Source organism: Babylonia areolata, chromosome 4 (assembly GCF_041734735.1).
Source record: "Babylonia areolata isolate BAREFJ2019XMU chromosome 4, ASM4173473v1, whole genome shotgun sequence".
In the NCBI taxonomy this organism is placed as follows: domain Eukaryota; kingdom Metazoa; phylum Mollusca; class Gastropoda; order Neogastropoda; family Buccinidae; genus Babylonia; species Babylonia areolata.
Genome location: NC_134879.1, coordinates 1922461 through 1937303, shown reverse-complemented (window position 1 = coordinate 1937303; position 14843 = coordinate 1922461). Strand labels below are relative to the sequence as shown.

Genomic DNA, 14843 nt, shown 5'->3' with positions numbered 1-14843 from the left:
GCCATGCAACACCAACTCTTGCTTTCACAGTGAAAAGTGGATAAAGACATACTGAAAAGGAGGAAGATGACAACAACAAAACAAAAAAAACCCAAAAAAACACACAACAAGCACTAACATTTGACAACAACCACCAGAACATTCAGAGAACATCACAACAGCAACAACATTTGACAAGTACAACCACAAAATCAGAACATCACAAGTGAACATTTTCTTACTCGTATCCGTTTGCACCCGTTAATTTTGATCTTTTCCTTGGGGGTGACAACCTTTTCTGGAAAAGAGATAAAGAATGCATACAACATGAAGGATCAATGCACACAATTCTCTCCATGTGTGTGTGTGTTGACTCTCATACATACATACCTATACCCACATGCACAATGGTTGCACACTCATACACAGTAACATATCAGATTCAAATACCAGTCGGAACTGTCTTGAAATATAATAGTTAAAAAAAAAAAACCCAACAAAGCACACGAACATGTATACACTGAATGTACGTATCCGCATTTGTGTGAGCTTAAGCACTGCTACAGCTTCATTACGATGGTACAAGATCAGTCATTGTGATAACAATACTTGAAGCTAGACATCTGCTTAAAACCTTGATCCAAGATCATGGCTTAGTGGATACACTATGTATGTTTCTAACTTTAAAACAGTGGGTATGATGCCAGGAGTAACTGACCCACTGTTTCCCACAGAGATATATATTGTCTCTACTGTGTAATGTCAACCACATACGTCTTCTTCAAACAAATGATGGACAGTTGCACACACACACACAAAATACCAAATGCCCAGGCATGCTGTTAGATTTGCAAGGTCAGCTGTGGGGCTAGGTATTTCTCTCTGTGAGGTCAGGTATTTCTCTCATACAATTATACACAAGTATTCTAAGCTTTGCTTCAAATAAGACATAATTATGCTGACAATTCCAGTCAAGCGATACTAGTAAATCAATGTGTGTATAAGTGAGTCTGTGTATGTTGTATGCATCCAAGAATAACAGAGGCCGATATCGTTCAACCTTCCAAAATCTGACAAGCATCTTGTGTTTATATTTAAGCTAAGCTATCGGCCAAACTTCACCAGACATTTCTCCACAGTACTGGCCGCATCAATCTGCAGATACATCATACAGTGTTGCGTGTACGAATATAATATGGCTATGATATATGAATTAATCCTCATACAATCTCAATGACAAATCTTGGGCAACTTCGAACTAGATGATGGATATCACTGAGCACACAACTGTCCTAAAGGTAAGTGCACAGTTAACTGAAGCAAAGCCAATGTGGTCAGGTGACGGTCATTATCTTACAGTAACTAAAAGCAAAGCCAATGTGGTCAGGTGACGGTCATTATCTTACAGTAACTAAAAGCAAAGCCATGTGATCAGTCATTATCTTACAGTAACTTGAAGCAAAGTCATGTGGTCAGGTGACAGTCATTATCTTACAGTAACTAAAAGCAAAGTCATGTGGTCAGGTGACAGTCATTATCTTACAGTAACTAAAAGCAAAGCCATGTGGTCAGGTGACGGTCATTATCTTACAGTAACTAAAAGCAAAGCCAATGGTCAGGTGACAGTCATTATCTTACAGTAACTAAAAGCAAAGCCATGTGGTCAGGTGACGGTCATTATCTTACAGTAACTAAAAGCAAAGTCATGTGATCAGTCATTATCTTACAGTAACTAAAAGCAAAGTCATGTGGTCAGGTGACAGTCATTATCTTACAGTAACTAAAAGCAAAGCCATGTGGTCAGGTGATGGTCATTATCTTACAGTAACTAAAAGCAAAGTCATGTGGTCAGGTGACAGTCATTATCTTACAGTAACTAAAAGCAAAGCCATGTGGTCAGGTGATGGTCATTATCTTACAGTAACTAAAAGCAAAGCCATGTGGTCAGGTGATGGTCATTATCTTACAGTAACTAAAAGCAAAGTCATGTGATCAGTCATTATCTTTCAGTAACTAAAAGCAAAGCCATGTGGTCAGGTGACGGTCATTATCTTACAGTAACTAAAAGCAAAGTCATGTGGTCAGGTGACAGTCATTATCTTACAGTAACTAAAAGCAAAGCCATGTGGTCAGGTGACGGTCATTATCTTACAGTAACTAAAAGCAAAGTCATGTGGTCAGGTGACAGTCATTATCTTACAGTAACTAAAAGCAAAGCTATGTGGTCAGTCATTATCTTACAGTAACTTGAAGCAAAGCCATGTGGTCAGGTGACAGTCATTATCTTACAGTAACTAAAAGCAAAGCCATGTGGTCAGTCATTATCTTACAGTAACTAAAAGCAAAGCCATGTGGTCAGGTGATCAGTCATTATCTTACAGTAACTAAAAGCAAAGCCATGTGGTCAGGTGACAGTCATTATCTTACAGTAACTTGAAGCAAAGCCATGTGGTCAGGTGACAGTCATCTTACAGTAACTAAAAGCAAAGTCATGTGGTCAGGTGACAGTCATTATCTTACAGTAACTAAAAGCAAAGCCAATGGTCAGGTGACAGTCATTATCTTACAGTAACTAAAAGCAAAGCCATGTGGTCAGGTGACAGTCATTATCTTACAGTAACTAAAAGCAAAGTCATGTGGTCAGGTGACAGTCATTATCTTACAGTAACTAAAAGCAAAGCCATGTGGTCAGGTGACAGTCATTATCTTACAGTAACTAAAAGCAAAGCCAAGTTGTCAGGTGATGGTCATTATCTTACAGTAACTAAAAGCAAAGTCATGTGGTCAGGTGACAGTCATTATCTTACAGTAACTAAAAGCAAAGTCATGTGATCAGTCATTATCTTACAGTAACTAAAAGCAAAGCCATGTGGTCAGGTGACAGTCATTATCTTACAGTAACTAAAAGCAAAGTCATGTGGTCAGGTGACAGTCATTATCTTACAGTAACTAAAAGCAAAGTCATGTGGTCAGGTGACAGTCATTATCTTACAGTAACTAAAAGCAAAGCCATGTGATCAGTCATTATCTTACAGTAACTTGAAGCAAAGCCATGTGGTCAGGTGACGGTCATTATCTTACAGTAACTAAAAGCAAAGTCATGTGGTCAGGTGACAGTCATTATCTTACAGTAACTAAAAGCAAAGTCATGTGATCAGTCATTATCTTACAGTAACTAAAAGCAAAGCCATGTGGTCAGGTGACACTCATTATCTTACAGTAACTAAACGCACAGGAGCTACAGAGATGTCCGTCGTGACAGGCAACGTTTGGATGTTAGCTGATCTTTCAGGCACACTACAGATACAATGGTTTAGTCACAGCAAGTCTGCTAAACATGTCCCCTGTGAAGCCCAGCAGATCTAAACGGTGCTGCTGAAGTAATACTGGAGGACTTAACATCCAATACCAAACCTCACAGTGAACACGGAAAACAGAGATATTACAGAGATGTTAAACAATCCCATGGTGGGTCCCAGCTACTGCCGTTTGCTGAAATTCAGCACAAATTCCCTATCGACAGCTTTCAACATTTCAGAACTCTCCATATCCAGTGTCATGGGTCTTCAACATTAATGCTGCTGCTTTACTATTGTGCAGAAATGCTCTGCACTTTCCTTTATCATTTTAATCATGGATGCATACCGTTCAGTACACACAAAAATTGTTTTATATAAAACACAAACTGAGGATGCAAAATTCAAGAACCCTTGAAAATTTTTCAGCAAATTTGTGCTGCTGTTTTTTTCACATGGAGAATGCATCAAAGCAAAATCATTATGTATATACAATCCATGTTTCAAAATTCATTAAAAAAAAAAAAAACCACCCCTAAAACTGAAGAATCATTAATGTTGAAACCCTCCAACCACTCAGATTGTGCTTAAACAACAGCACAAACAAAATCAATATTATTAACGGAAATTTTCTATAAAAAAAAATAAATTCTACCCACAGAAAATTATATCAATATATCAAAAGAAAGTAACAGAGGAACAACAGAAGACAGACAGAAACACATTACAATACTTATGTATGTTTTAAAAAATGCAGGGAAAAAAGGACGGATGTGTAGGGGTGTGTGGAAAACGGGCTGGAGAAGTCAGGTAGACAGGGAGGGTGTTGGGGAGGGGGGGCGGGGGGGGGGGGGGGGGGGGGGGACAAGGACAGAGGGAGAGAGAGAGGGGGGAGTTGGGGGGGAGGGGGGCATTGGGGGGGTCAGGGGGGGGGGGAGAGATAGTGAGAGGCTGAAAAACAAACAAAAAACACACACACACACAAATACACACACCAGAAAGGGGGAGTGTGTCGAGATTTTTTTTTCTTTCTTTTTTTAAAGTTAAAAAGTAAAACAGGGTGGGTGGGTTCAGTTAACAGACGGGCACTATAGCCGAGTGGTTAAAGCATTGGACTGTCAATCTGAGAGTCCGGGGTTCGAATCACGGTGATGGCGCCTGGTGGGTAAAGGGTGGAGATTTTTACGATCTCCCATGTCAACATATGTGCAGACCTGCTAGTGCCTGAACCCCCTTCGTGTGTATATGCAAGCAGAAGATCAAATACGCACGTTAAAGATCCTGTAATCCATGTCAGCGTTCGGTGGGTTATGGAAACAAGAACATACCCAGCATGCACACCCCCGAAAACGGAGTATGGCTGCCTACATGGCGGGGTAAAAACGGTCATACACGTAAAAGCCCACTCGTGTGCATACGAGTGAACGTGGGAGTTGCAGCCCACGAACACAGAAGAAGAAGAAGAAGAAGAAGGTTCAGTTAACAGACTACTCGGGGAATGCGTACACTGATACAGATGCAAGTCAATGTCTGTGTGTGTGTGTGTCTCAAAGTGGCTTAGTGCCAAAAGCTATACAAGTTACATGGACTGGATCAACAAATGAAAAACACGCTCCACATTTTGGTGCCAAAAAGCTATACCAGTTAAACTGACAGGAACAAACCATGAAAACACACATCAAACTTTTGGTGCCAAAAAGCTACTCAAGTTAATCAATCATAAAAAACACGCTCACACAATTGAAAAGACAAGCAGGGTAGCATCCAATGTTAGCACAACCACCACCAGATTATCTTAACACTTTCACTCAATACAACTTGTTCTTTAGACATTTTTTTTTTTTTTTTTTTCAAATCACTACAACCATCAAAACTCAAAAAGTATGCAGATTACACCACCGAGATACATCAACACAAAAGCTTTTCTTGTGGTTTCTTATTCCATAGATATGATCCTTCACTGCAGACATGTACCCATCAGAGAAAAAAACCTGTGTGGAATGTGAGTGAGTGGATTTTACTTCACTCATTTACTCAACTCCTCAGCTTCAGCAGATCATATTTATTCTATGGTTTGTACAAGTCTACAGCTGATTTCTATACCCGAGCATTGACAAGAATTGAATACACTAGTCTGTGAATCTTGAACTGAAATGAAAACAGACTGCAAAGAAGACAGAAAAATGATCACTGAGGTGTGGTATGGTCCAGTGATAAGAAACTCTTGGGAGAGCTGGACAGTACAAGGTTTCAGAGAAGAAGCCCCCTCGCCCCCCCCTCCCCCCCCCCTCCTTGACCAGATCCAGCTGGAACTCTTTTCTGCTGCTTCTGCCATTGCCTTGAGAGCCCATGTCCTCTCTCTGCCAGAAATCAAGAGCTGTTTCATGAGGCTGTAGGCAGATGCACCCACAAACCCTCTTGCACCAATCTCTATGGCGAGGACTTGGCTTGAAAGCCAGATTCTCTCAGGCTGCTGGCTAGACTAGCATACTTCTCGGTCTTGTAGAAGTTGGCTTCCTCCATTCTGCTTTTGGATGGCACAGTGACCTCAATCAGAATCGCTTCTTTCGTTGCCTTGGAGTGGAGTACTATGTCAGGTCTCATGCCGCTCTTGCTGATGATTTCTGGGTGTTTCTTCCCATCTGATTGGTCAACTGTGCATTCCCAATCTTCGGCACCATCAAGCAGCCCACGTTTCCATGCTTTGTACACACTGAATGCTGTTCCTGGCCAGACTTTACTGCCGAGCGGAACTCTACTGGAACTTCTGCTGGGGTTGGCGCTCACTACGTGTGCAATTTCTTCTAGCACTTGGTTGTGCCTCCTTGTGTACCGTCCTTGGTTCAACGCCGCTTTGCATGAGCTGAGGGCATGTTCCACTGTTTGTTTGCCATGGCAGAGTAGGCACGCAGGGTCCTCTGCTTTCCCCATTTCACCAAGTGTGTATTCGAGGGAAGGAGGTCGTACACAGATCTTAGGATGAAGCTGATCCTCAGAGGGGCCATGTTCCACATGTCGCTCCAGCTGAGGCTCCTTTGAAGTGCATTTTCCCATGTTGTCCACTGCCCCTGCTGGCCTTGCTGTACTGCCTTCTGGACTCTTATCATCCTCTTCCTTCTTGATCTCCTGTATGATCATGTCTCTTTTTGCTTTCCCCCTTGCCTTGGACCACCATTCCATCTTTGTCGATCCCAGGCCCTGTCTGTTGGTTTGGGTGTGTCCTGTTATTTCCTTCGTCTTAAGGCTTTCTTCCCTGCACTGACTGCCTCCCTGACTTTCCACTTTCTGCCATGATCACTGAGGCGTGAAATGGTCCATATCCCCAGTCAGCAACAATACTAAATGTATGCAATCCTGATGTTCACTGTTCTCTAAGATACATCCCCTCTACGGTCAAATTCCATCCACTACTTAGCATTTGCCAATGAACCTGCAAAAAGTATACTTACCCAATTCAACAAAGAAAATGAAGCACCTAACATTTTGTCACACAGAATGACCGATGATAACCACCTGGTAGGAGAAATAAAATCCATGTTTTCTGGGTGGGTTTTTTTTTGTTTTGGGTTTTTTTTTTCCAAAACTATCTCAGTCACAAAATGAGCAAAATACTAAGATGGCATGGGGAAAGGCTGTAACATGAAAATTGTTTGGAGATTTCACACACACACACACACACACAAAGTGTTTTACATATTCTCTTGGAAAGATTCAAGTGTTCAAATGATTATCAATATATATGCATGATATTTGCAAATATCCCCTGAATGCCATAAAGTGATAAGCATGTTGAAGCAGAGTGTGTGCTAGCAATTTAATCATTCTGCCTTTCTTTCTGTCAATACCAGTTTATCCCCTTTAATATGTTTCATGCCAAGGCAACGCGGACAACTACACACACACATCACTAACACACATACACATTTGACACAGCGGTTTTGCTTTGCTGTGTGCGTACAATTCCCACGTCTCTGCTTCATATGAGAAGCAATACTATCACCTCACTTTATATACTCTACAAGATACACAAAAAATCAATGTCAAGAAAAACATGCATACACATTTCCATTTTTAAAACATAGATATCAATGTGCAGTATTATCATCAATTACGCTCACAAATCCTTATTTGCCACAGAATTGCACAAATAAGTAACAAGTAAACAAACATACCTGATCAAAGAACTGGTACACAATTCTAAATAAGAATACATGTTGAATTTCATTTGAAAATAAAAAAAATAAAAAAGCCACTGAACAAGGCACATGATTAAATGAGAGGGGAAAGGTGAGTGTTAGTTCTGCACTCTGGCACAACAATATCATGCAGTCCAAGCAAAGCAAGCTGTTAGTTCAAGCAAACAACTGACATTCGGCTGTTAGGGGGGAAAAGCTGCATGCGTTAAGTGGTTAGAAACAACACATGTCACTTTGCAAAATCTACACATATATTCTGGCAAATAAATGTAGCTTTTATTTATTTTTTTATTTTATTTTTAAAAAGACAATGATTCCAACATCTCACGAAAAAGTTCTTCAACGAGAGAGAGATATATATATATGGAGCTGGCTTATTATTACATGAGAAAACTAAACTACAATCATTTCAAATTGTATCACCAGACTGTCCATCCACACGGTCAAGTGTAGAATACATGCTGCAGGCTGGTCACTACATACCAGGGCAAATGGTGTTAAAAAGATGTCTTTCTCTTCACACCACACAACTTACGACTGTGGCAGAGAGGTAAGTAAACTCACCAGTTCCTTCTTTAGTTTCTTCTGCTCATCCTTTTCTTCAAGTACCTCCACATCATCTGCTGGACAGCACATTAATGCTCCAAAGTTAAAGGCTTCCTTTCTTTACTTATTTTCTTTGATGGACAAGGTGTGTAGCAACACGGGAGAGGGCGTCTGCCATCTGACACTGTCAGAAGCCTTGTAGCTTAGCACCGTCAGATTTCACACATCAATTCCAACATCAACATGCAGCTAGTTGATGCAAAAGCGTCTTTTCTTCCCAGTTACAGACAATACGCAAACTTTAGGGGGGGGAGGGGGGCTTTCAAATGCGGGGATACTAAAAGACTTGCATGTTAATTCAAGCATCACAATTCAATTTACTGAACTTATTATCTATTATACTTTCATATTTCACAAATAAATATTTTACATCTTTATCAAATTACTGAGACAGAACTGTTCTATAAAAAATGTGCTGTCTGCTGGGACATATAACAACTGTCCAGAATTACTTTGGGTAGCAGAGCAAAGTGATAAATTACAACCTGTACCATTTGAAATAGGAGATAGGTCCTGATATTAGAGGGGCAAACCTGATACATTACAGCTCAAATCCTTTGAAATAGGAGGCAGGTCCTGGTATTAGACAAGAGGTGAAAAGCGATAAATCACTATATGTACCATTTGAAAAGGGAATCAGGTCCTGATATCAGACTACAAAGGAAAAGTGAAAATTACTGCCGGAATCATTGGAAAATAGAGACAGGTCCCTATGCTAGAGGGACAAAGTGATAAATTACTTCCTGCATCATTAGAAATAGGATACAACGTACAGGTCCTGATATAAAGACGGCAAAGTAACGAGTTTATACATGAATCATTTGAAATAGGAGACAAATCCTCATGTTTCAGGGTCAAGTGATAAATCACTACATGAATCATTTCAAACTGGATACAGGTCCTGACTTTTAACAGGGAGAAGTGATAAATTTCAATGGAATCATTGGAAATAAGACACAGGTCCTGATATTAGAGGTAGAAAAGTATCACTGGAAATAAGAGACAGGTCCTGATATTAGAGGTAGAAAAGTATCACTGGAAATAAGAGACAGGTCCTGATATTAGAGGTAGAAAAGTATCATTGGAAATAAGCGACAGGTCCTGATATTAGAGGTAGAAAAGTATCACTGGAAATAAGAGACAGGTCCTGATATTAGAGGTAGAAAAGTATCACTGGAAATAAGCGACAGGTCCTGATATTAGAGGTAGAAAAGTATCACTGGAAATAAGCGACAGGTCCTGATATTAGAGGTAGAAAAGTATCCTTGGAAATATGAGACAAACTACAGCCTGGATCATTTGAAACGGGAGACAGGTCCTGATATCAGACTGAAGGGGAAACGTGAAAACTACCAGCTTCCATGAACAAGCAGACCGGTCCATTTTAACTTCCCTGTTACCCTGACTTATGCAGCATGCATGCATTATGTCACTCTGTGTTCTACAATATATACACTTACACAGTCAGCTGCGTACGAAACATTGAAAGTCTCTGACCAGGTGAACATGCACACAAAAACATTCACCATTTCCCACACACGAGTGAAATATGTCACACTGCGTTTTCTCAGAGGCTGAAGGGATGAGTGGGTGTGGGGGTAAGGGTTTATCTGCACATATCTCGGTGCAAGGAATCAAAACAAGGAGGGTGGAATGTGAGCACAGACATGAGTACTAACTGTCATGTTAATTCCAGCGTAACATTGCAGTACAGCTAAACGAGTACAAATAAACATCAGCCTGCTACAACACAAGCACCAATACTTGTAACCTATAGCGTACACAAAAAAAGCGGAAGCTTTTCTTTGTCTGTTCAGCTTTCCCAACTTGCACATCACATCTCAAACAACTGTTGACCATTATGATAAATGACTCTATATTCAAACTACATGGGACTAAATCAATGGCTTCTGGGCAATGGTTTTCATATTTTTCATCTCTATGCTTTTCAATCAGAGAAAAGTTCCAAGGAACTGGGGTTAAAAGATAATACAAAACATTCCGTCTACACAATAAAATGCATGGGAGTAAAAAAAAGAAAAGAAAGAAGAAAAGGTTAGCTGCTCAGTCTGTTTGAAGTAAGGAAGCAGAATTGAAAACGTGGACATGGGTAACAGACAAGACAGAATATAATATTCCTCATGCCTTGACACAATCATTCACATTATTACAAACATTTATTTACAGTCAACCACAGGCATGGAACAGTTCAACTGTTGATTTTCATCATTTCAACATGACCACCTGCACGATTACTGTATAATTCAGTTCGGTTCCGTTCAGCGACTCAAGGAGATGTCACTGCGTTCGGACAATTCTATACACACTACACCACATCTGCTAAGCAGATGTCTGACCAGTAGCGTAACCCACTGCGCTTAGATAATTCAGACGTGGTTATACTGTTGGCAGGAATAGAGATACCGCACATATGTATCTAATATCGCTTACACTATTAGCAACCTTCGCCTCTCATGCAGATTTCAGCATTTATTTTTTAATTTCATGCTGATTTCACAGAGCTTAGTGAGGTGATAACAGCCACTGTTCTATAACAGAAACAGTGAAGCTCGACAAAGAGACTAAAAGAATGCGCAACAGGACCAAAGAATTTGAGAAGGCGTGTAAACTCAAAGTTCTATACATGCACACAAACTGCTAGTGCACACTCACACGTGCAGGTGTACATCCTGCTCAAGGATGCACACAGGCACCATCACCAAAGTCATACAAAAATTCCTTCGTATCTTAAAGTGGAATCCAAACTTTTGGAAAAATCTCAAAAGGAACCGATAATGATAGACAGCACAGTTTTTTTTAATATCATCAACAACAGATTTCAGAAATTCCCATCTTAAAACTATACTTAACAGACTTTCAAATTTTGTATAATACATCCATAAAGTAAAAATGAAATACAACTAAATGATCAATCTCAAACACATGTGTGAAATGGTGTTGAAAAAGAAAAGAAGAAAGATCTACACTACAGTCAGTTTAATACTGTAGTTGCACTCACATTCACACTGCCATCTGATTACCCCCTAACTGCTGAAGAAAGATCTTCACTACAGTCAGTTTAATACTGTAGTTGCACTCACATTCACACTGCCATCTGATTACCCCCTAACTGCTGAAGAAAGATCTTCACTACAGTCAGTTTAATACTGTAGTTGCACTCACATTCACACTGCCATCTGATTACCCCCTAACTGCTGGCACGCCGTGAGTAAACCTCTTAAACTGTTTTCATCAGCATCAAATGCAGACGGCAGCAAAGACGCACCAACACATGCTACAGTTTGTGGCCAAGGTCATTATGCAGATCATGACAACACATCTATCAACGTGTAAAGGTCAACCAGTCAGTACCAGCTTGAATCTTAACTCTTTCCATACAAACAGCGAAAGAGACGACGTTAACAGCGTTTCACCCCAATTACATTCAACAAAATATTGCAAGCGGAAGGCTCTTATACTGAAGACATGAATGTGGACAAAGAATACCACAATTCTGACGACGGAAGCTAAAGGTTGGGTCATTCAGACACCCACTGGACATCCGAGGGGTCTGTGTAGAGGAGAAGAGAGGACTGGCCGTACTGAGTGAGTTAAACTGTGACTGTATTGTGCATTAACTATTCCCCATTCCATAAAGCAGATTTCACGAGTGAATATGTAGCGATATGGGTGAGATATATTGTGAGTAAAAAAGACTTTAAAAATCCACAAAAACCCAAAACCACCAAATAATTAGGTCTTTCCTTTAACAGATGATCAGCCCGTAAAGCGACTATGCTACACCAGCAAACGATTCATACACACTTGGGCAATCCTTTGAGGCCACTGATCTAATGTCTTACACTTAACAACAGTCACGCCAACCTGATTCCACTCAAACACACATTAACCTATGTCGTTTCTATGGATCAACTCAGACAGGCAGAAAACATGTTAATCTGCCCAGTGTGCGAAAAGTGTTGTTAGAGTCACAGTTCAGACTGCAGTTTACACATCAGGTATGAAACACAAAATTCTTTTCGTACAACTAATGTGCATGGATCTGTATGTATGTCCCCCTGACAGAGGTGTCATGTGCATATCAAAAGCACAAGATTAATCTCCCTCATTCTGTAAAGCTGTGGGCAAATGGATTCATCGTTTGTCGTTTCCTCATGCACAATGTCACAAAAGCTCATAATCACCACATACTCAGTTGGCTCAAAATGGCTTGATGAGCAGATACAAAATGGCCTTGTATTGTAGAAAATTAACTGCGGGGGTGTTACATAAAATGTTAAAATATCAAATCTGAAAAGTTTCCTTTTCAAGCGCAAAATTAACCATACTGTGAACAAACTGTTGAAAAACTTTGTTATTTCAAATTCTTATCTGGCAGTGAAAGTAACTGTATGTGTTTGTCATCACATGGTAAAACTGAAGAAAAAACAAACAACCCTGGCTCCAGTGCACATGTGTTAATATAAAAAAGAATTTTTTTTTTTCTTTAAAGTCCTGCGTTATGAAACAGCTTCTAGAGGTTTACACAATCGTGTGAAAGGTTTTCAACAGTACCTCTAGCCAGTCCCATGGCCAATGATTTAGTCCCACAACACCGAACTAGACAATGTGCAAAGAACGGGAAAACAACAATGCAACATTCTCAAACAAAAAAGAACAGTGATGAAAACTTCAAAATAAAACTGCACAAAGATCAAACAAGGGAACCAAACAAAGAGTCAGTTCACAGAAATGCCAACTCATATACGGTGCATAAGGTAGCAAACCACAGTGAACGTCTTACCACTCAGTTCTTTGAGTCCTCGCTTGCGTAAACTGCACAAGTGGTCAATTTTCTGCCTCAACTCTTTCTCTTCTGCAATTCAAAAACAAGAACAGGTAGAAGAACATGCTCTGAACTGGTCACGCACATTCAAGTAAGAAATATATAAATCACATATAAATCCAGACCTAAAATCGTAAGTGAATGCAAACCTCAAATCATTCATAAACGGAAACTTTCAAATTCTCAAACCATTCTTACCCCCCACCCCCAGCACAGAATACATTTGCATGAATGCACACACACACAGTAACGCATCCATTACTAGCTCTAAGTGTGGTCACAGAACCTTGTATCAGATCACAGTCTTGCACAATGTCGATCTGAACAATGTTGGCACACTCGAAACACAGCTGATAAATATCTCAACCCTTCACTAACAAGACAGTCTTAGTCTCACCCTGATCTGCTGCCATGGTGGATGGCACAAATTTCACTTTTCCATCAGCTGACCTCAATCATCAGTTGTGACAATCTTAAAGCATGAAAGACGAAATTCTTGCTTGCAAGGTTGTCAGCAAGTTTTCAAGATTTTTTTTTTTTTTTTTTTATACTAAACTTATGCAGAAACACTAAATTTAAAAACTTCTTTTAACCAGTTAACAAGAGCATTTGGATGGAAAAAAAACCAAGAACAGTGATGAAGAACCTGTCATCATGACTGATGACATGGAGCTAATGAATTCAAACTCCACAAGAAACAGCGAGCTCCTAAGTTTGAACTCCACAAGACAGGCTGCAGGCCTGTGTACCCTGGATTTGTGTTTTGTGCATTCTTTTCAAAACAAGAGAGGCAAGGCCTTCAAGACTCACTTGTGATAAATTAAGTCCCCTCGCATTAATTAGAGTAATTTCCCTTCTTTACTATTTTTACTATCTGCACCAAAAACGTTTGCAAAATAAATAAAAATTCCATGCTTAGCAAAAGAAGTTCCCATTTGAACAAAAAATGATAATAATGACTGCTCTTGTTGTTGTGTCAGAATATGAGATCAAAATGCCAAGTTTAGAGAATACAAAAAATATAAATATAACAGTTAATGCAGTTTGCATATAATCAGGCTTCTTTTTTTAATTTGTTTGTGCCCATCCCAGAGGTGCAATATTGTTTTAAACAAGATGACTGGAAAGAACTGAATTTTTCCTATTTTTATGCCTAATTTGGTGTCAACTGACAAAGTATTTGCAGAGAAAATGTCAATGTTAAAGTTTACCACGGACACACACACACACAGACGACCAAACACCGGGTTAAAACATAGACTCACTTTGTTTACACAAGTGAGTCAAAAATGGTGTAATCCTCCTAAAAAAAAAAGTGTACCAAAACTACGATTCAATAACTTCCACATATATGCTGGTATTATTTATTTTTCACAGATTTCACATTACTATTAATATTACTACTATTAACTTCAGTTTAGCGCAGCTGACCGCCAAAGGCCAACTGAAGACTTTCTTTTTTTACCTCCACTGCAGAGAGCAATTAGCAAAGTCAAAAAGAAAAGCCAGCATTTATACTGAGAAACAAATAGTGTCAGGAACTAACAGATCCAAGTTAGACTCTACTAGCCTGGGTCTTCTTCTTCTTCTGCGTTCGTGGGCTGCAACTCCCACATTCACTCGGATGCACACGAGTGGGCTTTTACGTGTATGACCGTTTTTACCCTGCCATATAGGCAGCCATACTCCGTTTTTGGGGGTGTGCATGCTGGGTATGTTCTTGTTTCCATAACCCACCGAACACTGACATGGATTACAGGATCTATAACGTACGTATTTGATCTTCTGCTTGCATATACACACGAAGGGGGTTCAGGCACTAACAGGTCTGCACATATGTTGACCTGGGAGATCGTAAAAATCTCCACCCTTTACCCACCAGGCACCGTCACCATGATTCAAACCCAGGACCCTCAGATT

General features: G+C 39.9%; 1 protein-coding gene across 1 annotated transcript in view; it reads right to left on the bottom strand.

Moving 5' to 3' along the window:
- The window catches only part of LOC143280779 (transcriptional adapter 2-beta-like), a 35659-nt gene that overhangs the window by 4681 nt on the left and 16135 nt on the right, over positions 1–14843 (bottom strand). The window contains exons 11-12 of the mRNA XM_076585454.1: positions 12882–12953; positions 222–277 (exon numbers count right to left, since the gene is read on the bottom strand). Of these exons, the coding sequence (XP_076441569.1) occupies positions 222–277; positions 12882–12953 (128 nt within the window). The remainder of the gene's footprint in view (positions 1–221; positions 278–12881; positions 12954–14843) is intronic.